This window comes from Sceloporus undulatus, chromosome 1 (assembly GCF_019175285.1).
Source record: "Sceloporus undulatus isolate JIND9_A2432 ecotype Alabama chromosome 1, SceUnd_v1.1, whole genome shotgun sequence".
In the NCBI taxonomy this organism is placed as follows: Eukaryota; Metazoa; Chordata; class Lepidosauria; order Squamata; family Phrynosomatidae; genus Sceloporus; species Sceloporus undulatus.
The window spans coordinates 345,141,301-345,164,105 of NC_056522.1; the positions used below are offsets into that span (position 1 = coordinate 345,141,301).

At 39.2% G+C, this 22,805-nt stretch overlaps 1 protein-coding gene across 1 annotated transcript in view; it reads left to right on the forward strand.

Annotated features, from left to right (window-relative positions):
• The window catches only part of TSHR (thyroid stimulating hormone receptor), a 90,519-nt gene that overhangs the window by 51,824 nt on the left and 15,890 nt on the right, over positions 1-22,805 (forward strand). The window contains 6 exon segments of the mRNA XM_042460073.1: positions 1,094-1,168; positions 4,272-4,346; positions 4,794-4,868; positions 8,744-8,821; positions 12,021-12,089; positions 20,697-20,774. Coding sequence (XP_042316007.1) covers positions 1,094-1,168; positions 4,272-4,346; positions 4,794-4,868; positions 8,744-8,821; positions 12,021-12,089; positions 20,697-20,774 — 450 coding nt within the window.

The following is a 22,805-nucleotide window of genomic DNA, read 5'->3' on the forward strand; positions in this document are numbered from 1 at the left end:
CAAGCCTGCTTTTCATATAATATTTTCTGCATATAAGTTGAACAGATAGGGTGAAAGGATGCAGTCTTGCTTCACCCCTTTGCCAATCGAGAACCATTCTGTTTCTCTGTGTTCTGTTCTGACAGTAGCCTCTTGTCCTGAGTACAGATTCCTCATCGGTACTATTAGAAGTGTTGGCACTCCCACGTCAGTGAGGGTTTTCCATAGATTTTCATGATCTAATCAGTCAAAAGCTTTGCTGTAGTCAATAAAGCACATACTGATTTTCTTTTAAAATTCATCTGGGTGCTCCTTTAGCCATCATACATTTGCAGTGTAGTTTCAAGTGCCTCTTCCTTTTCTGAACCCTGCTTGCACCTCTGGGATTTCTCTTTCCATGTATGGTTGAAGCCTATTTTGCAGAATTTTGAGCATGATTTTGCTTGCATGTCAGATTAGTGCTATAGTCCTATAGGGCCCGAACAGACAGGCCAAAATAAAGCTGCTTCGTGTCACTTTGGAGGTATGCTGTTTAAATGATGCATGCATCCTATGAGTCCAGAAGCCATGGCAAAGCCATGCTCCAGTCCTAAGGACTGGAGCGCAACTTTGGTGCAGCTTCTGGCCTCTTAAGATGCATGTGTCATTTAAACAGCGTACCTCCAAAGTGACACGAAGCAGCTTTATTTTGGCCTGTGTGTTTGGGCCCATAGTTACTGTAGTCTTTTCTGTCACCTTTTTTTGTGCATGGGGATGTATATTGGTCATTTTAATCCATTTCTGTTGACATATATTGGTTAGGATTGGAGTTGGAACTGGGAACTAGTCTATCCCAAATCAGACATAACAACAAACCACATCGGGCTGAAAATGGAAACAAATGCATCTGATCTCTTTGCAGCTGAAAGGAAAGCAGAGGAGAGATTACATGAGTCCAATTTTTGTTTACATAGCATTAAGTCATAGTTCAGTGTTACATCTGATAATGGCTATTATGAAAAAGTAGTGAAAGAGTAGAGGATTACTAGCAGTTGAGAACAGCCAACAAATACAGTTAATTCTGGCTTGCTGTTTTGTTTTGTTTAACCTTTCCTTTCATCTTTCTTATATATAGCTATATCAGCATAGATGCAGTGCTACAGGTGCTGAAGGCATCTTCTTTCAACAGTTTAAACAAAGTAACACATATGTAAGTAGAGAAATAAGAACAATTGATAATATATTAAATATTCATACTGGTCATTTTGTAAAATAAAATCTGTTTTTTCATACCTTTCCCATTTTACTCTGGCCACCTCTGGGCATAAGCCAGCTAAGAAAACTATAATATTGGGAACACAGAAGGCTTGATGCTATGACCAAGAGAAAACTGTGTTTGTGTGCACCAGCACTCCTTGTGAGGCTTCAGTTTATATATAGTCATGTTAATGTCCATGATGACAGAAGTTCATATTTCTGGCCTTTGATAGACTACTTTCAACTACTGGCCCCATAACTTTGCCTAGTAATTGAAATACAGTTCGGCTAGTTGTGTGAACTGGTAACAGTAGATCAACTCTCTTATCCTGAAAGCAAATGTGTGAAGACATAGGTTAAATAGAAATTAATTAATTAATCTGGTCATGCAAAATAGATTAAGAATTTAGTTCTACAAATCCTGTTTGGGGGAGAAGGCTCAAAAATGTCTTGGTGAGGGTCTTCATGTGACCTGGAGGCTTTACTAATGCCATTTACATACCCCTTTGCTAGTGCCATTAACAAACATGTTTGCTTTATAGTATTAAGGAAAGACATCTAATCTTACTTTTCCTCATTTTTTTAATTACAACTGCTGAAAAAAGGGCTTGACTGTGCATAGCAGATAGCTGTGTGCGAGCATGTGCCTTCAAGTCCCCTGTTGACTTACAGCAACCCCATCAATTTCATAAGGCTTTCTTCAGCAAGAAGTACTCTGAGATGGTTTTGCCAGTTCCTTCTCTGAAATATAGCTTACAGCACCTGATATTCATTGGGGGTTTCCCATCCAAGTACTAACCAGGGCTAATTCTGCTTAGCTTCCAAGATAAGACGGGATCTGGTGCCTTTAGATCCTTTCTTTTAATGAAAGAAAATTCTTTAGAAATGTATTCTTCAGAATTCCCTTCAGAATTCCACAGTTCATTACTAGAGGTTGGTGGCTTCTCCCCAGTTGACTGGGGAACAAGTTAATTCTTTATGCTGTGTATTTATGAAAGAGTGGCTTAAATCCTCTAAAGACACCAAATCCTGACTGATCTTGGAATCTAAGTAGAGTAAGTCCTGGTTAGTACTTGAATGGGAGACTGTCAATGAATACCAGGTGCTGTAGGTTATATTTCAGAGGAAGAAGGAACTGGCAAACCATCTATGAATATTCCTTGCTTTAAAAAAAAAAACCTTGAAATTCATGGGGTTGCCCTACGTTGACAGGTGACTTGGAGCCACATACATGCACACATATTTTAGAAGTCTTGACTTCTAAAATAATATTTGTCAGCTATTACTGTAATTTATTTAAAAGTAACTTTTAATTACCTTAAACAGCTGATGGAAAAACACAGTCATGAAACAGAGAACTGTTCAGAGTTAAGGGTTATATGTGTTAAATTTTATTTGTAAGCTGGCTAAATGCACAGGCTGTATATTTTTAAGTGCCCTTTTTATGTGGTTTTTTTTTTTAATCTTGACACTTTTTTTCTTACAGAAGGGTGGTATGACATGCTCTGGCTTCCACAAGCATTTTTGAGGGGAAAGTATAAGGGGCATCCCATCCAAAATGTTATCTCCAAGTATGACTCGACAAATGCTCATCAGAAGCTTACAAAGAGCGCATTGTCTCCTACTGTTTAACATTGCCAGAGAACAAAATGAAAACAAAAAATGACATTATATTTGCATATGCTATTTTGCATAGAGCCAGAATAGTGTAGTGGTTTCAGTGTCGTACTACGACTCTGGATACCAGGGTTTGAATCCCTGCTTGGCCATGGAAGCTCACTGGGCAAGTCAGACATTCTTAGCCTCAGAAGACGGCCAAGGCAAACCTACTATGAACAAATCTTGCTAAGAAAAGCCTATTACAAGTTTGCCTTAGGGTCACCATAAGTTGAAAACAAATTGAAGATATACAACAGTGTCTAGATGCAAGTTTGTATTTAGTTACTGTGATTTAAATCAGAAGTGGACAACATCTGCAAGTATGGCAACTACTGAAGTGTGCAAGGTTGCCAGATTTATGGCCAAGATATGGCAATACAACTCTGAAAAAAGCAATTTAGAACATTGATTTTTTTACCTTGTATGGGTGTTATGTGCCCCACATGGCTTGTTTACAAGTATATTCATGTTGCCAGGTGCATGTACCTTGTTTTTAAGGGAGGCTGCACTTTTCAAGTGAAATTGCTGCCCTTTTATCTTTATGACAGCCAATACTGGTAGCATATTTTGCAGCAGTGGTTGCAGGGAACCCTTGGGTGGCTTTGGAAGGTTGTAGAGGTGGAACAGGGTCCCTGTGCATGGCCTATCTTTAATTTATAGAGAAATATAGCACACTTACTAGTGGGGAATAATTAACCAAATGTAACTGCCAGCCAGTTGAACTTGCTGTCCAGATGCTAACTGCTAATGGGGAATTCTTAATCTCCTTTCTTATAGGTCTTTATAGGAAAATTCAACTCAACTTTTATAGGTCTCTATATATAAACAGAAGGAAAAGGAAAGGATCTCACTACAGGTGGATTGATTCTGTTGAAGGAGAGTACATAGTTGATGACTAGGCCTCTGTGTGATCATAGGGTTGCCATAAATCAAAATTGTCTCTCACCTTAAAATACTAAATAACAATATTTTTTATCGTAATGGAGAATACGTACAATAGTAAGAAATCCAAAGCAGTGTTTTTGTATATTACATAACTGTTATGGTTCATAGACTAAGGTAGTTACTTTTTTCTTTTCTTTTTATTTCATTTATATCCCATCTTTCTCCCAACATGGCACCCAAGGCGGCTCACACCCTAAATTAAAACAAAGTACTGCTAAAACCTAATTATTTTAATAAAAAGCTTAAACACAAATAAATTATCTTAGGTGCTATTGAAAATTGGCCCTTTGTGGTGAGAAATCATATATCATTATTTTGAGAAAACAATTGATAATAAGCCATGAGGCTCATTTATGAGAAATAATTTGTGTTTCTCGGAATCCAAAGGTAGAGATTTATATAAGAACACAAATACTAATGTTCTTCATGGAAATTTGTTTATATTTGCACAGAGAAATCCGAAATGCTAGAAACCTAAGGTACATACACCCTGAAGCCTTTATGAATCTCCCATTACTAAAATATCTGTAAGTATTTTAAACAAAATTTTTGGGAAATATTATCCTTGTACAGTTTGAGTGCTACAAGCATGTTATTTCTCTTCCTCATGGTTGCTTCCTTAATTGCAATATCTGAATTGCCAATGTTTTATATTTCAAAATAGATTTACTGTGTCCATATTTGCACACCAAATACAGATTTATTGATACAGTGCAATAAAATGTAATATTTTGAGTATACAAGCACAACAATGATTTTCTTTTTGTTGCCTGTTTTATCGAACCATTTCCTATATTGCTATGTATTTTATATGTATTATCCTATTATTTCTTAGATTGTACGCCACAGGCAGGTTTACTGTTATATATTTATTTTTTTATGTACAGCACTGTGCAAATCTACAACGCTATATAAATAATAATAATAATAACAACAACAACAACAAAATTCATTTTTTTTGTCCTTTATCTTAGTGTGATCATGAACACTGGACTTGGAGTTTTTCCTGACCTCACGAAAATTGCATCAACAGATAGGAACTTTTTACTGTGAGTATGTACTACTCCAAATATACTGGAGCAAACAAACTATGGTGAGCAGTGTCATTTCCTGAGATGGAAACATCCAAGTAGCTTATGTCTTGCAATACTGATCATGTGGGGAAAATGAATTGCTAGCAGATGTTTCCATATTACAGCCATATTACCCCTGTTTTAAAATCTCTCCACTGGCTGCCAATTAGCTTCTGGGCGCTATACAAGGTATTGGTATCACCTTTATAGCCCTACATGGCTTGGGTCCAGCTTACTTGCGAGAGCACCTCCTCCCCTACAATCCACCCCACACACACAAGTCCTCTGGGAAGAATTTACTGAAACCTAGGAAGACCCGGTTGGCTGCAGTTTCTCAGAGGACCTTCTAATTGGCCTCTCCAAAAGTGTGCAATGACCTGCCGGACAAGATCTGTCATATTACCACCTTGAATGCCTTTAAAGGGGCAGTCAAGACAAATCTCTTCCAGCAGGCCTTCCCAGACTGACCTCCCATCAAATGACAGCCCTTCTGCCCCTGGCTGTCCTACTCCATTTACCCATTTTTAATTGTTTTATCATTATTTAATCATTTTAACTATGTAATTTGTATTTGATTGTTATTATTTTGTTGTTGGTGGAGGGGTGGGGATTGTCTAATTGTTTATTCTGTTGGGTTATGTATTGATTATTATATTGTACTATGTATTATACTTTTATTGTAACCCGCCTCGATCTGTAGGGAGAATATAATAATATTATTATTAATAGATGACATAATAACCTAAATGGTGTGGATATCTTGAGGGCCTATACATGGTGTGATAAAGCCAGTCCCAGAAACCTTAGCCAGCATAGACAGTGATGGGGAATGTTGAAAGTTGTAGTCCAGTAATATTTGGACCGCTGCATGATGCCCACATCGGAACTAAATCCTGTCCCTAAACTAATTAGGTATCAAATTACTAATCCATATAATAGCAGATCAAGTGAATCAGTTACTAAATATTAAGTCAATATTTATGTAAATCCCATAGATTCTTTGGGTCTACTCTAGTTGGATCTTGCAGCTGGATTCGGCCCCATGAAGGACACAGCTTGAACACTGGAGATCTTTTCAGTGGCAAGTCAGTTATTTCTAACTTTAGCGGGCATTTCTGAGAAACATTCAGAGTCAAGGGCTTTCCCAGCAGATAATGATCACCAATTAGCAGACATTAATCCTCTTTTGCATTAGCCTCCCAGCCTGATGCCGGCCATCAGCACAGAACAATACACATGCAAATCACTCCTGCATTCCCAGGCTCACACAGTATATATACACCCAACTTTTTCCAGGCAAAACATTCTCTGAAGTTGCCAGCCACAGATGCTGGCGAAACGTCAGGAAGAAAATTTTCTAGAACATGGCCACATAGCCCGAAAAACCCACAAAAAACCATGGATGCCGGCCATGAAAGCCTTCGACTTCACATTTCTGAGAGCCTTTTTCATATGCTTGGTGCTCTAACTTACTGCATAAATAGTATTATGGGGCCATTTTTCCGGTTTTATTTATTTTTGTTTTCAACATTATGATAAATATTAGAGGAAGAGATGGCATTTTTGGGATATTGGCTGCTAAGGACTCTTCACCAAACCCAGTGCTTTGAATTGGCCAAGATGATGGTAGTGGAGTAGTGAATTCCTCACTGCAGCAGTGGAAATTTTCATCCCTCCTGAAGGGAGCTGTGGTGGACTCTGGATGCCACCATTCTGATTAACTATTGGTCAGTCTCCAATATTCTATTCTTGGCCATGGTTCTGGAGTGAGATGTAATGTATTATCTAGATCCATTTCAGTCAGGCTTCAGGCCTGGTTGTGGGACAGATGACCTATGCAAAGAACTGGATCAGGTGGGATAATCCTGATAGGCCCATCAATCATGGTATCCTTCTGGGCTGACTCTCTGAGATGGTACTTGGGCACACTGTTATGCAGTGGGTCAGGTCTTTCGTGGAGGTGTGAACTCAGAAGGTGAAGTTGGGGGACTCCTGTTTAACTTCCAGGTTGTTAGCCTGTGGAGTCCCACAAGGTTCTGTCTGTCCCCTATGTTATTTAGCATCTACATGAAAATGCTGGGAGAGGTACTCTGTTGTTTTCAGGTGCAGTGTCACCAGTATGTTACAGTATTTGTAATTGCTTGACCAGCCAAACCCAAAGGATGCTCAACAATGGCTCCTTTTCATTCTGGAGAGAAGTAACCAGTGGGGTGCCACAGGGTTCTGTCCTGGGCCCAGTGCTATTCAATATCTTTATTAATGACCTGGATGACAGAATTGGGGGCATAGTTATCAAATTTGCAGATGACACCAAATTAGGGGGAATAGCTAATACCCCAGAGGACAGGATCAAGATTCAAAATGACCTGAATGGATGCAAGCTCCAGGAAAAGAAATTCTATCTCAACATTAGGAGGAGCTTCCTGAGAGTAAGGGCTGTTCGACAGTTCGAAGTATAGTGGAGTCTCCTTCCTTGGAGGTCTTTAAACAGAGGCTGGATGGCCATCTGTTGGGGATGCTTTGATTGAGAGTTCCTGCATGGCATGGGGTTGGACTGGATGGCCCTTGTGGTCTCTTCCAACTCCATGATACTATTATTCTTTGTAGATAACTCTATCTCTCCTATCCATCCGATGACTCTCCTTTCCATCCCATTTCAAGAAAGCTGTCTATGTACTGAAACAAGGTTGGCTGTCAGTAATGGGCTGGATGAGGGCAGACAAATTAAACTTAATCCAGACAAGACAGAGGTTCTCCTGATCAGTCATAAGGTAGATCAGGGACTAGAGAGTTCACCTGTGCTTGATGTGTTACACTCCCCCTGAAATCTTAGGCTCACAGCTGGGGTGTTCTCCTGGAGTCAACTCGGAGCCTGGATGCCTAGGTTTCAGCACTGGCCAAGAGTGCATTGACACAGCTAAAACTAGTTGGCCAGCTGTGCCCATTCCTTGAAACATCAGATCAGGCTGTGGTGACACATACCTTGATTATATCCTGTTTGGACTACCATAATGCACTGTATGTGGAGCTGCCTTTGGAAACTGGAAACTTCAGCAGATTCAAAATGCAGCAGCCAAAATTCTAACCAGGTCTAGTTATAGGAAGCATATACAGCATATATAAGAGCCTGTCACGCACCCCAGAAGAACTAATGGGGAACGCGTCTGTGGCGTACATGTGCTGCTGCACCATTGTGCACAGCGGGCGCCAGCCCCATTACTTCCTATGGGGCTTCAGCATACGCCAATTTCCCCTTACGCGGAGGGATCTGGAACGGATCCCCGCGTAAGGGGAGGGCGCACTGTAATTTCCTTGCTGAAACAGTTCCAGTGGCTACCAGTTCATTTTTAGGCACAATTCAAAGTGTTGGTCATGACCTATATGACTTAGGCCCAGACTATCTGAAAGACCTGCCAGAGTACTAAAATCCAAGTGCCCTCTAAGAAGCAGAGCCCTCCCTTCAGTCCATCCGCCATGGAGGGAGAGATGCAGGCCCAGCTCCATCAGGCCTGGCCTGAACTAAGAAAAAGAGCCCTTTCTCTAGTCCATCTGCCTTGGTCAAGGCTTCAGAGGGAGAGAAGAACTGCTGGACCTGATCCTTTTCCTTACCACCATTCCCTTCTCCTTTTATGTCATGTCTTTTTAGATTGTAAGCCTGAGGGCAGGGAACCGTCTAATAATAATAATAATAATAATAATAATAATAATAATAATAATAGGCATTAAATTTTAAGACATATTGTAATTATTTACAATACCTGTAAATTTTGTATGGATGCATGTAAATGTTTTAGGATTATGTTGAAATTGTGTTTTATTGTACTACTAAAGCTTTTCCATCATTTTCACAGTGAAATTGCCGATAATCCATCCATGAGTTCAGTACCTGCAAATGCATTCCAGGGGCTATGCAACGAATCTCTTATACTGTATGTTGGTCCACCATGCTTTTAAAAAAACTCTTTGCTCTGATTTGTTTCATCCTGAATTAATAACACTATCATGACTGTAAAATGAAAAGTTAACAAAGATAATTGAAATATCTGTGCCATTCTTATTACAAAAACTATAACCTTGATTATGTGTTCACAAAATGTAACATAGTAATATTCATACACAAAAAGCCATTGAGATAAGATGAAAACCAAGGTTTCCATAAACTTTTTTCTCTCTTAAAAGTGTTAAAATCCTGAATTTTTAACGAATTCTTTCTTATCCATTTCTACTACTTTAAGTTAGTTAATGCTTTGACCCTTTCTTATATTTACTGCTACAGTGCACTTGCATCTACTCTTCTAGTTTTTTATGTCTGTTCTCATTTCTACAGTTCCTCTTGTTCAGAGCTGTGCCAAGACATTGCCCATCTAGATTTTTAAGTCCAAAACAAAATTTATTGCTGCAAGGGGGGGGGGGTGTAGGGGCTTCTTTCCAATTGCTAAAACCACAAACGTGCATTGTGTGTATTGAAGTGGTCTATGGATATTAATCTTTCATATGTTCCCCACTTCATTTGAGAATTTCCAGTTTCTTTCTGCTAAAATCAGTTTCCTTCTTTCTTCCCTTCACTTTTTTTTCTAGAACTGTTAATCTAGTCCTAGACTCTCTGAAATTCTAGAGAAATTTAGTTTTATTTATTTTTTTAAAGAAAACTACAAAACAAATGAGGGGTTGGAGAGTCCAAGAAGGGAAACAGGCTCACTAAGGAAATCAGAAGGAGAAGATCAAGAAGTTTTCCCTCTAAAAATGCTACATCTAGTGATCATACACATTTGGAAGTGGATGTGAGAGCAATCACACAATTAATCATTCAGTCAAAAGCAGGCACAGACTTCTAGCAGTAGAAGACCTTTTCATTTTCCCCTGCAGAATAAGAATAGCCATTTCCTTCTTGGATCATGTTGAATCATCGAAAACTGTTCTTAAGGTTTGATTCAAGAAAAAATGTCATTTAAAAAAGCAGTTAGGAATAAACTAAGAACTCAGATATAGGGTCATTTAATAGCAACTGTGTTGACAAACAAGTCAAGCTGCCAGGTTTTTCTACTATCTCTATTTCTGGCTTGAGTTGTTTTTTTTAAACTTATTTAAAAGGACAATTTTACTTTACTAAGGCCCGAGACAGATGGGCGGGAAGTGGTGTGGCGGCACCGATTCTAGGGTTTGGGAGCACGCGTCAACCGCATGCTCCCAAACCCTAGTCTGTATAGATGCTGCCATCATGGTGGCCTCCCATCCACATGGGGAGTGCCATGATGATGCAAGCGTGGTGCCACATCCATATGTCAGGGTGCCACACTTGCGTCATTGATGGTAATGCAGTGCAGTAATGGTGCAATGATGGAGCCGCCTGCTGCACCAAAAAGAACCTGGTGTTTCCAGGTTCTTTTGGGTGCGGAGGGAGCCCACGCAGTTTGGCTGCTTCAGGCTCCCTCAGGAGCTAAAACAGATGGCTCCAGCCTGCCCTTTTGGGGTGGTCTGTCGAGCCCATTTGTATTTTTTAGACTGGTTTTCTGAAGTCATGGTCCCAGAAACAATTATTAATATTAACAATTGGGGTAGACAATTTGTGGCTCTTCACATGTAGTTCAGCTGCTTCTCTCAGGATTTCCTAACATTACCTAGAAATGATGGGAGTTATAATACAGCAACATTTAGAGCAGTGGTTCTGAAACAGTAGGACAGGATCCCCAGGGGAACATGGGAGTTCCTCAAGGGGAGTGCAAGACTTGGAGGCCCTGATCCATCCTCATTTTATGGTGTTTATCAGACGAGCTCTTAAAGAGGTACTATTCCAGTGTGACTCCTCTAGCTGCCTCCTGTTGCATGCTGGGACTGGCAGTTTTAAGGAGGGGTATTTAGAATTCTCAGGCAGAAAAGTTCAGCTCCTTAAAACTGCCAATCCCAGCATGCAACAGGAGGCTGCTAGAGGAGTCACACTGGAATAGTACCTCTTTAAGAGCATAGTGTGATAAACATCCATGTGTAAAATTTACCCATACATAGAGTTAAATATTGAATTTACTTAAATAAAACTGTTCTAATTTGAAAGAGGTTATTTCTTTACAAAATAGTAAAATACGAATATACATGAATGTGCAAATGAAAATACACGAAATAAACAAAATATTTCTGTTCATATACTTTGTCGAGGGGAGGATGATATTCACATGTAGATGTAAAGGTAGGTCCCAAGGGTAAAAAGTTTGAGTACCATTGGTCTAAAGAGCTACACATTCCCTATCACCACCCCCATTTTAAATAAATGGTTTAGAAGGTGAACTATCTCTTTGGACTTGGAATTAATCTGTTTTTGCATCTTTAAATGGTGTTGCACCTTTTTCAAAAGCCTTCAATATTTTAGTGTTCTATTTTCAGCTGTTATGTTACGGTCCATATAAATATAATTGGTAGCTGAATGTATAATCATTACAATAAAATGTTGTTATGTGCCTTCAAGGCATTCCTGATTTATGGCAACCCTAAGTCAAACCTATCATGGGCTTTTCTTGGCAAAGTTTGTTCAGAGGGGGTTTGCCTTTGCCTTCCCCTGAGACTGAGAGAGTGTGACTTGCCCAAGATCACCCAGTGGGCTTCTATGATTAAGTGTGGGTTTAAATCCTGGTCTCCAGAGTCATAGTAGAAGAGTAAAAGGAAACAAAATCCCATGTGCTGTTGATGGTCTAAAAACTTTATTATCTTAAAAAGCCCACCACATTTCTGCCTTGTCAGCAATTGACCTTCTTCAGGGGCTATTACCAGAATTATTTGGAGTTGCAGTTTGCACTCTCAACAAAATGGATACTCTGAGTATTAGAAGGAAAAGCTTTTCATTTGCAGTATTAAACTCAAGTTACAATAGTTCCAGCATTGTTGTTAGCACACTATTATGTAAAATAGTCAGTGGCATGGTAGACTGAGCTACATCCCCGTTAATGTTTCATTTGAGTTTCTGTCGATAGAAGGGCAAACTTAACATTCTTCTGTGCACGACTGTAAAAGATGTTGCTACATATTACTTGGGTTTTGTCATCACAACTGATGTCAAAGTATGTCTAATTCATGTCAACGTAGGCATGCAACACATAGCATCTTTCCACTATTAATAATGTAATATTTGTTTATCTTCAGAAAACTCTACAATAATGGTTTCACCAAGATAGAAGCCTATGCCTTCAATGGAACAAAGTTAGATTCTGTGTAAGTAAATAATCATAATTATTATTATAATTAAATCATCTGAAAATGGAGGCAGATTAAGAATTACTTGTCAAAGGCTATCAGGGAGTTCACAGCTATCAAGTGTGATTTGTACTAGGGATTCCCTATGTTGTGGCTCCATGTTTTACTTATCGTACAACACCAGCTTCAGTAAAGCAGTAAAATGCTTGAAAATATTTTTGGAATTGTAACTTGGGTAGAACAATACAGTGTGTCATAGCTTCAGTACATTGAAGATATTGAGAAACAACTCATGATGTCGCTTTGGGTAGAATGCAAATGTAAATGTTACAAAGCCCACTACATCCAGGTCAGAATTTAGTTCCTAGCAAAAAATTTAAAGACTAGGGTCCAAAACACACAGCAGAAATAATCCACTTTGAGACTGCTTTAACTGCCTTGGCTGAATGCGAGGAATTCTGGAAGGTTGTAATCCTGAAATGGCCGCTAAGGTATGATAGGTAGAGTAATTCCAATTGCATAGCGTTTTTACATACAATGCTGTTTTAATGGGAAAAGAGTCTCATGGATAAAAACCTTGGAAGTCTCTCTTTCACAGGGTCAGCATAAGTCAAAGCTGACAGTTAATAACAATAGCAAGCTTGATCATGTAAATGTACTTCTGATAATTCCCAAGAGTGGCCCATTTTTACCTGATTCTTTTAGGGGAAGCTCAACCGCCTGACCTAGTTTTGGGGGGAGGTTCAAGTCACCCCATTCTGGGAGTCCATGGTGAAGATGAAAATACAGACATACAAGAGAATAGTGAGATTACTTTCTATTAAAGTAGCTCCAGTTAGACATTTTCAGGCTTCTAAATCCTTCTGTAGTGATGGAATTAAACATATTGGAATGTTATTCCACACCTTTAAAACAAAATTACCACACCCCATCTGTTTTCAAAAATGAACTGATGTTTTTCCACACTTGTTCTTTTTTGTAGAAACAAATTAAAATCACCTTTAACAACATGTTCGAGCCTTTTCTATTTTTCTGGCTTAAGCCTGAGTAGGTACTTCCTACTGAACTGAAACATTCAAGATAATTGTACCTTAGCAAATCATGCAATAAACATAGGCAACAAATCACTGTTTGATTCACTTATTTGCAAGTATGAACACTTGTGTTCCTGTTGTGTTTTCAGAAAATCAAAAATATTTTTCTTGCACTGGCTGTATACTCTTACCAGCCTATTTAATGCTAGGAACTGCAGGGCACATGATTCCAATCTTTTTGCTAATGCAGCATGTCACCTGCTTAGAAAGCATACCTGGGACCTTAAGCAAGCAGGGCAGGTGCTTTACTATTGAGTAGATGGCCTCCTTATTTTTGAAAGAAGCAAATAATGGGGAGCACCCAATGAAATCTGCAGATGAAACTGGAGACGCATCCCAAGATGTTCAAAAGCTGGTTATTTTTATTAGTCTGTGGGCCTGTATAGACAGCCCAAAATAAAGCTGCTTTGGGTCACTTTGGAGGTATGCTATTTAAATGATGCATATGTCCTAAAAGACCGGAAGCTGTACCAAAGCCATGCTCCAGTCCTAAGGACTGGAAAGTGGCTTTGGTGCGGCTTCTGGACTCTTAGGACGCATGCATCATTTAAACACCATACCTCCAAAGTGATCCAAAGCAGCTTTATTTTAGCCTGTCTGTATGGGACCTATGGGTCCAAGATGTCAGTCTTTCTTTCCTTTTAAAGAAATAAACTAAATAAACTAACTTGATTACTTGATGACTCTTGACTTAATCTGAACTGACAAATGACAATACTAACATTGAAAAAATTTGTGGGGTGAGAGCAAATGTTGATTAGAGTTAAAAGCTGTAGTGTGTTCTTTTCAAGTTCTTTTTAGTAGCTTGTAATTTGATAGAAATATTTGAAAAGAAGTTAATGCCAAGTATTTCCAATCTGAATTTTGATATCTTTCTTGGCCCAGGTACTCTCAACTAAAATAAACCATTACAGCATTTTTACTAAAAGATTCTAAAATAAGCCTTTCTCTGACTTATTCTAAAAAATTTGAAACACCAGCAGATTGGTTGGTTGGTTGTTGCTTAATCCAAGTGGTTTAAACTTAGAGGAAAGGAGATATCTAGGAAGCTGAAAATACTAAATATAAGAGTAGCATGCATGTATTCCCACTCACGTATTTGCCCTGGATGGAACTGGGCAGATTCGGATCCCCCTCCTCCCGAATCCCTCCGGAAGCAAGTGCCCTCTATCATTTTCCTTAATCGGGGTTATTTACCCCTGAATGCCATTGCAGCTCTTTGTGGAGAGTTCACATTTGCGGTACTGGTTTAAAATGAAGGCTTCTTTGCTGTCAATCAAATTCACTTCTGCTTTCATGAAAGGTGACGTTTCCTACAGCAATTGGCCAACAGAATAGGTGCTTTCCCCCCTCCTTTAAAAAAAAAATATCTGGCAGCAGAGTGCACATACTCTGTCAAATTTAAAAACCTCCAGATGTGTGTGTGTGTGTGTTGTGTGTAGCAAAAACATTCACTCTTGTATCAGTTTGCCAAATTGAAAGGGAAACATTTGTAACATTCACATTGTAGCATTCACATTTTAAACAAATCTTTTTTTTAAAAAAGCCTCTCGCGGCTGCCATTCCCGAGGCAAACAAATGAAAGGGAAAATGTAGGACAAGCAGACACACATTCTATCTATATTATAGCGTTCTAATATTAAAATAACAATAATAATAATAATAATAATAATAATAATAATAATAATAATAATAAGCCTCTTGCAAAGTGAGGTTGCTTTTCCAGGAGCAAGAGGAAATGAAAGGGAAATGTAGCAGAAGCACACACACATTCTATTCATGTATCACCCAAAAATCATTCGCATAGTCTGTCAAAAATAAAAAGAGAGAGAGAAAGCTGCCTGGTGTGAGAGGGAGGCTTGTTCCATTCTCTGCCCTCCCTCTGACCATGCCTCCCCTGAGCTTGACCCTTCCTCCTTCCTCCTCCTCCTCCTGGTCCATCACCCTGATTGCCCTTGGCACCCTTCCTCCAGCTCCATCCTCCTCCTCCTCCATCACCCCGATTCTCTTGGCACCTTTTCTCCAAGGCTCCTTCCTTCTCCTCCTCCTGCTTCGTTACCAATTGCCCTTGGCACCCTTCCTCTGCTTCATCCTACTCCTCCTCCTCCTGCTCAAAATACTCTGATTTCCCTTGTCATCCTTCCTCTGGCTTCTTCCTTCTCCTGATGAAGGGGAGGCATTTTCCTCCCTCTGCCCTAAATTCTTCCCCTGAACTTGACCCGATCATGATCAGGGAGAAGTTATTTTTGATGGAACCAATTTTTTTTCAAAAGATACAGCTTTTACTCCGCTTTCAAAAGACCCGTACCAGGGGGCATTTGTCCCTGAATGGATGTGAAAGCCTAGTTTTCGCTTGTGAAAGTATCGGGACCAATATGAACTTCCCGTGGTTAATCCGGGTTCTGATCCGGGGTAAAAGGTAGTCTGAATGGCCCCTAAGAGAAGTAAGCATAGGAGTTGAACAACCATCCTGAAAACTTTCCCCATCGTTTCTTCTTTTTTGACAAATGCCACTGCTTAATACCTATCTTCATCCAGACTTTAACAAAGCAAAACATATTTGCAGGACTTATATCAGATTTAGTGAATATTGCCCACTCCATCTTGAAGTTCAGATATTAAAGGCAGAGTTGTGTTTTTTTACTATCATTTGTTTATTATAATTAACAAAAACTGCCAGAAGGTTATAAACTGTACTTTTCTGCCTCTTCCCCTGAACCGACAAGTATTGTACCAGAAGAAGAGTCCTGTTTGGAAACTTGCATTGTCTATTTTGGCTTCATCTCATGGAAGAGGATTTTGTACAATTGTAGTTGTTCTCATGGTGTATTTCAGCTCTACGTCTGGCATGATGTTTTAGCTACAATTCAGTAAAATTGATTATATTTGTGGCTTAGTCACAGCATGGATTTTCAGCTTCTGATCAGTGACTCCTACCTGAGCAGGTCTGTAGTGTTGACCTTGGACTGCCCTGTTATTTTGAATTTGACTGACTTCTGGTAGTTCCTGCTGAAGGATGCTTGCTGTCCACTCATGTTCTGCCAGATATGAAACAGAAGAGCAAAGACAGAGTTGTTGGATTCCAAATACAACAAGTGGAAGGCCGGCTTGTTCCCCTTTTAAAAGAAGGCGCTTAGTCCTTTCTGATAAAGCTACAAAGGCATAAGTTAGTATTTTGGAATTTTGCAACTGGAATTTTGACATCTTATTCTTTCTGTTCCCTTCTTCCTCATTGCTTGAGGGTCCATTTCTAAAATTCTGTTCAGATAAATTTTGTGTTTAATAGTGAGGAGTTTCACAGAATCTGTAGTCATTAGGAAATGACAAATGAGGGAAGAAATTATTTAAAATCTGAAAAGCTAAAACAAGTTGATGCAAAACACTGATGCAAAGCCATTCAACTATCTATAGACTTTTGCCATGTTAAAAATAAAAATGTACTTTAGTGGTGTTCGCCCATGGATTTATTGAAATATTTGTATACATAACTGAAAAAAAATATTCTGAGAAAAGAATAGCAGACCATTATTTCAAGACAGTAGTTTGTGCGATATTATTTCAATATCAATAATTAAGACCTTTCAGTTTGTTGTATTTTCTTGTGAAAACAGAGGAGAACACACTTGGTTATCTTGAGCAATATATATATATGTGTATTGCGGAGAATCCTGGTTCTCCAAAAACCAAGTGTCTATTTCAGTGTCTACTCTGTTCTGTGCCTCAAGGGCTTTTATTAGCTATTTTAAAGCTATTAAATCTGTTAGAATAAAATAATAAGGAATTGCTCAAATCGAAGACATAAAACAATGCCAGAGCCCTTTCAGACTGCTAACATATGTTACATGATTTAGAAAAGCAAACAGAGCAGGTAAAATGCTTTAATGTCAAATACCTTTCTCATTTTTCTTTTATAGTGCAGTATAATTTAGATGTGCTCTCTTGTACTATATATAACCAGCCAAAAGCAGATGAGTGTGCATATGTTTGTATGCCTATGCCAGGACAGACAGGAAAGCAGGCTGATCATTACTGCGTATCTGGCTGGTGGTATCAGGGGAGCACTCCATCTGCCAAAGACATCACCAGCTGTCTTTATCCTCTGTCTTAAAAGTTTAACTTTATTATTTTGGTCTTTCCTCCTTAGAGAACTGCTCCTGTCCAGTCATATTTAAGGGCTTCCTTGCATGAACAGCTAACTTTGTTTCTTGCACAACCTTTCAATGGGGTTTACTGTATACATGCAACTATAAGCTGACCTCATGTATAAGTTGAGGATAGGTTTGGGGGCCAAAATAGTGGATTTTGATATGACCCATGGATACTGTATGTTGAGGGTAAAACTTTAGGGGCATGTAATGTAAAGGATGAAGCAAAGGAAAATGATGCCAAAGACCTCACAACATTTCAGCAGGCATAGTTGTTTGTGCTCACTCTAAAGGCTGGATGGATGAGGAGGAAACTACAGTAGATCTTGGCTATGAGATGTGTGAGGGGAGCAACTAGGCATGGGCTGGGCTTTAAAATGCACACATATGAACAAGATGAAAAGGCAAAGCAAAGAAAATGGTAACTAGGGGGTGAAACAGATGATCCTAAATGGGTGGTGTGATGCTGTCCCTGAAAAAGCCAGATTGGGGCCATGGCAACCACATGCCATGGCCCCAATCCAGCCAGCTTCCACCCCAAGTAGGAGCAGAATTGGGGTGAAAAAAGGCCACTCCTTCGCCTCTAGAGCCAGCTTTTTGCCAGCTCTGGGGCAAGTGGCATCTGAACCACACAGCATGTAATCGCCAGTGTGACTTCCGGGTTACTCGAGGCATAGTATATCTAAAAGCCATGCTCCCAAGCCAGCTAGAAGCCAGCTTTACCAGGCCATCTGTTTCAGCCCTGTGTTAGCAATGATTATAGCCTTGTTACTTTGCCTGATTTTGCCTGATTTTAACTCAGAAAAACTCGCAAACATATACAAATGTCTTAATCAGATCCTTATGTTCCTCTCCACTCTTCTTTGAGGGGAAGTGCTGAAGAGCTACCACTACCACCATTTTCCCACCCAGGCATTCAAAAAGGTCAGAAGTGGTGCCACATACCTTACTTAACTTTTTTGCTAAACTTTAGTGTTCGGTAGAGTTCTCATGATCCCTAAAGTTCTTTCCACTTAAAACAAATGGTGAAGTAATCTTTCACTAGACTGGAAATATTCATTGAAACACCATCTCCACATAAAAAAGAAAACGTTCAGACACAGTAGACAATGAACAGTGATTATAATTCCATGTGCTATCTTGTTACATGAGCCCTGACAAGAGGGTCATAGGACCTGGAGGGAAAAACTTTGCAATAGTTTGACAGTGAGCCTTCCACATGCTTCAGCTGACAATGCATGACCCGGAAATTTCTCATGCGTTGAGTGTTGCTGTGGTTAAAACAATGCAATGTATGAACCTTAGTAGGAATGGTGGTAACCACATGCAGCTGCTGGTCATAATTTTTCCCTGCAAAGATCTTGTTTGCTTGTTTGTTTCTTTGTTTGTTTTGAGGATCTTTATTAGGATTGCCATGCTCCCCTGGACTACAAAAGGAGGAGCCCTGGTGGCACAGTGGTTAAATGCTGGTACTGCAACCACAAGGTTGTGAGTTTGATCCCAGGGATCCAAGGTTGACTCAGCCTTCCATCCTTTCAGGGGAAGTCCTATTGTCTCTAATGGTGATATGGCTGTGTGCACATGCCACCACATGCTTAAATCCATGGGTGACAAGTCTGCAGATACCAAGGTCCCACTGTACGTCCAAAGTATGACAGTCAGTTTAGTTGTCTTGGCTTCTAGGGAGAGTTCAGGCTTGATTTGCTCTAGAACCCATTTATTTGTCTTTCTGGCAGTCCAGTGTATTGGCAGAACTGGAGTGGATTTTATACCATGACATTGGAAGATCCCCTGCCACTGTCACCCACCCAGTTAATAATGAATAAAAACATGCAAGCAAGGGGAGGATGCAGCAGTTTGCATTTGCCCCTTCCTGTCCTCTTCTCCCTTGTGGAGCTAATTAAATGCAAACTTTGCATTTTGAATTCAGTCTGAAACATCTGAAGGAAGCTGAGGACAAATGGGTAAAGTCAGAGGAGGAGAGAGAAACTGGGGTGTAATCTGCACTGCAGAAATAATACAGTTTGACACTGCTTTAATTGCCATGGTTCAGTACTGTGGAATTCTGGGATTTGCGGTTTGTTGTGGCACCAGAGTTCTCTGACAGAGAAGACTGTATATCTCACAAAACATCAAATCCCAGAATTCCATAGCATTGAGCCATGACAGTTAAAGTGGTGTAAAACTGCATTACTTCTGCAGTGCAGGTTAGACCAGGGACATTTTAAATGCAGCGGAGAAAGTGGAATGACAGTGGATTGATTAGAACCGTGTCTTCCAAATCAAGACAGTTGGAGGGTATGTAGATCTGTTCATTCATTTCCTATAGTCTAAATGCCAGCTACTGAAAGAGAATAGAGATTTCTTAAGAATTGTATGGTTAGAATAGAAAGTAGGAGATACAGAAAGCAGTAAATTTATCACATACTATCTGTGGGCGGGAAATCGTGACAACACATCACATTTGGTGATAATAATGGGGAACTATTACAGTGTGTTTACGTATGTGCACGTGCACCTTCAAATTGCCTGATGACTTGTGCTGAGCCCATGAATTTCATAGGGTTTTCTTAGGCAGGGGATAATCAGAGGTGGTTTAGCCCATTCCATCCTCTGAAATATATCCTACAGCACTTGGTATTCATTAATGACATCCCATCCAAGTACCATCTGTATCCTTCCATATCCACAGATTCTGTATCAGAGTCAACCATCCATGGATTGAAAATAGTAAAAAACAAAACAAAAAAAACTGATTATATGTTATGGGACTTTAGCATACACAGATTTTTGTATTCATGTGGTGTCCTGGAACCAAATCCTGGGAGGTACCAAGAGCCTACTGTATTAACCAGTACTGACCCCAAGATTAGAAGGGATCTGGTGTCTTCGGGGTATTTAGGCCCTATATAGTATATTATTATTGTTTTGTTGTTGTTGTTGTTGCTGCTGTGTGCCTTCAAGTTGTTTCCAACTTATGGTGACCCTAAGGTGAACCTATCATGGAATTTTCATGGGAAGATTTGTTCATATGTTTGTCACTGCCTTTCTCTGAGGCTGAGAGCAAGTGACTTGCCCAAGGTCATCCAGTGGGTTTCATGACAGAGCAGAAAATCACTCCCTGGTCTCCAGAGTCATAGTCCAATATTCAAACCACTATGCCATGTTGGCTATATTATATTAACTATGCAGTATAGGATATATTATAATGTATCATTATTACCCTGTAATTATAACTTATATTCCATATATTATTTATGATTCAGTCCTGAGGTATAGAACAGACTTAGCTAGTTTTGCAGTTGCTGCCAATTAAACTATGAAATCTTTTGGAATTTGCAATATTGTTACTGACTAATTGTTGGTTTTAATTTTTTTTCCTGCAGATCCCTGAATAAGAACAAATATCTAAGTGTTATTCATGAAGATGCATTTATGGGTGTGCAGAGTGGTCCAAGTCTACTGTGAGTAGGGAGTAGGGAAGATACATTGAAATATAGCATTGTTATTAAATTGGACTTGTGATAATGAGGTAGCTTTGGTGTTGCACCTCATGCAGCTTATTCGGAACTGGAGAAGAGCGGAACCGTTAGGGGCTATATATGGGATGGGCAGAGCTACCGCCAAAAAGTTGCAAAAGGTTGCAAACTAACTTTTGCCCAGAGATTCTAAATGTTCCCAAGCATTCCTGCGCAGGCGCAGAATAAACCCATTTATGTGAATTCATAGATGACCACTCGAAGAAATACCATTACAGGTGAGCAACCTGTCCATATACTGTATATATTCAGTGCATACAGAGCTTTAGTCTGAATGCAATTTGCTTCCTACCAGATACTCACAAGCCTCTAGGTAGTACAGTGAATGTCCAAAATTTGGGAGTGTGACATTCACAGTTTTACAGAGGAACAAAGTTGTCAATTTTTGTGTGCATGAGTATTGTTTAATTCTACTTAGAACCAGCCAAACATCATAGTGGTTCACTTCTTCTACCCCTGTACTTTGAGATGATTAACACAATGGAGGAATTGCACAGAATCAGATGTATCACCTACTCAACCATTTGATAAGTTTAGTTTGTTACATTATACTGTCCACTTGTTTAAAGTGGAAAGAATTCAGCAGATTGGTTTCTGTACATTTGACTGTTCATGTGTAGTACCAACGCATAACCAATACTATCTATGGAAGGGAAGAATCCCCACATTATCATTCCAACCCATGAAGTTCCATTGTAGACTCAGCTGTGCATAACTGAAGTGAAAAGGGAGGATGGATAAGAAATATGTATGAGACGAAGAGAATTATTTTGGTGCTATAGAAAAATCTAAAACAGGATTCATACCTCACCCACTGTTAGATATGAAATAGGAGTAGAAAACCATATTTGAAAATATTTGAAATTCACAAAATTTTCAGCATTTGATTTTCAGATTTATTTGATGTTTCTAATTAAAATTTGAATTTTGAATGCAGTGTTTAACATCAAAATGCTTTAGAACTGTTGACATCTTTTGTCTTCAGTTCAGAATGAAAACTTGAAATTTCATAAGCTATCAAACTATCAGAAACCAACGATCATTGCATTTTTCTCATCAGAAGTTATCAGATCAGCTGCAAGAGGCTGATGGTTGCACTGTGAGACATACTGTTAGTTCACAGAGGGCAGTGTTAAAATTAAACAGCCAGTGCATTGCTGAGCTGAGCTGAGTCTCTACCAGAGTTGGTTGCATGCACGTGTGTTTCCTTTAGGCGGGAAATAGTTGTGAAACCAGATTGTTTGAAAGTCACTGTGTGTGCACTCAGAGGAATAATGCAGACTCAGCTCAGCAAGATCACTGACACATTAGCTATCTGCTTACATGTTAGTTGACACAAAGTTGGCATATTAGCTGCCTGTTCTTCTGTATGCCAAATGCCATTGTGTGTTGGCTGTCAAAAAATGTCAGATGACAGATAGCAAAATAAAATACAGTTCGGTGTCAAATTACAGGTATCAGAAGTTTGGGCACTTTGGTAAACACCTGCACTATCAGAGAAAATGTGAAAAATATTCAGCTTTACAAAATATTCAACATCAAATAGGAGAAATTGCAATGCAGTCATTCCTAGCATGTAAAGGATTCTGATCTTAATATCTATGTGAATGATACAGGGGTGGGGAGATGGCATTCAAACTACTGCAGTTTTTTGACAATCCAGTTCATGTTGTTAAGTTCGTTCATAAAGTATATTGCCTCTTAAAAGGAAAATGTAAAATACCAACTCTTAAATATGAAAACTGAAGAAGATGAAATGTCTATTTTATTTCATTTTCCACCTGCCAAACTCCCCACCCCACCCCAGTTTGGCATTGAGAATTAGAGCTACTGTTTGAGGCCATGTTTATTTTATTTCATTATGTTTTTCACCCTTTATGTAATTATTGGGAGTGGTACATTTAATTGAGTTATGAGTTGGAATCATTTATTTTTAAAATTTGCATCCCTTTAAAA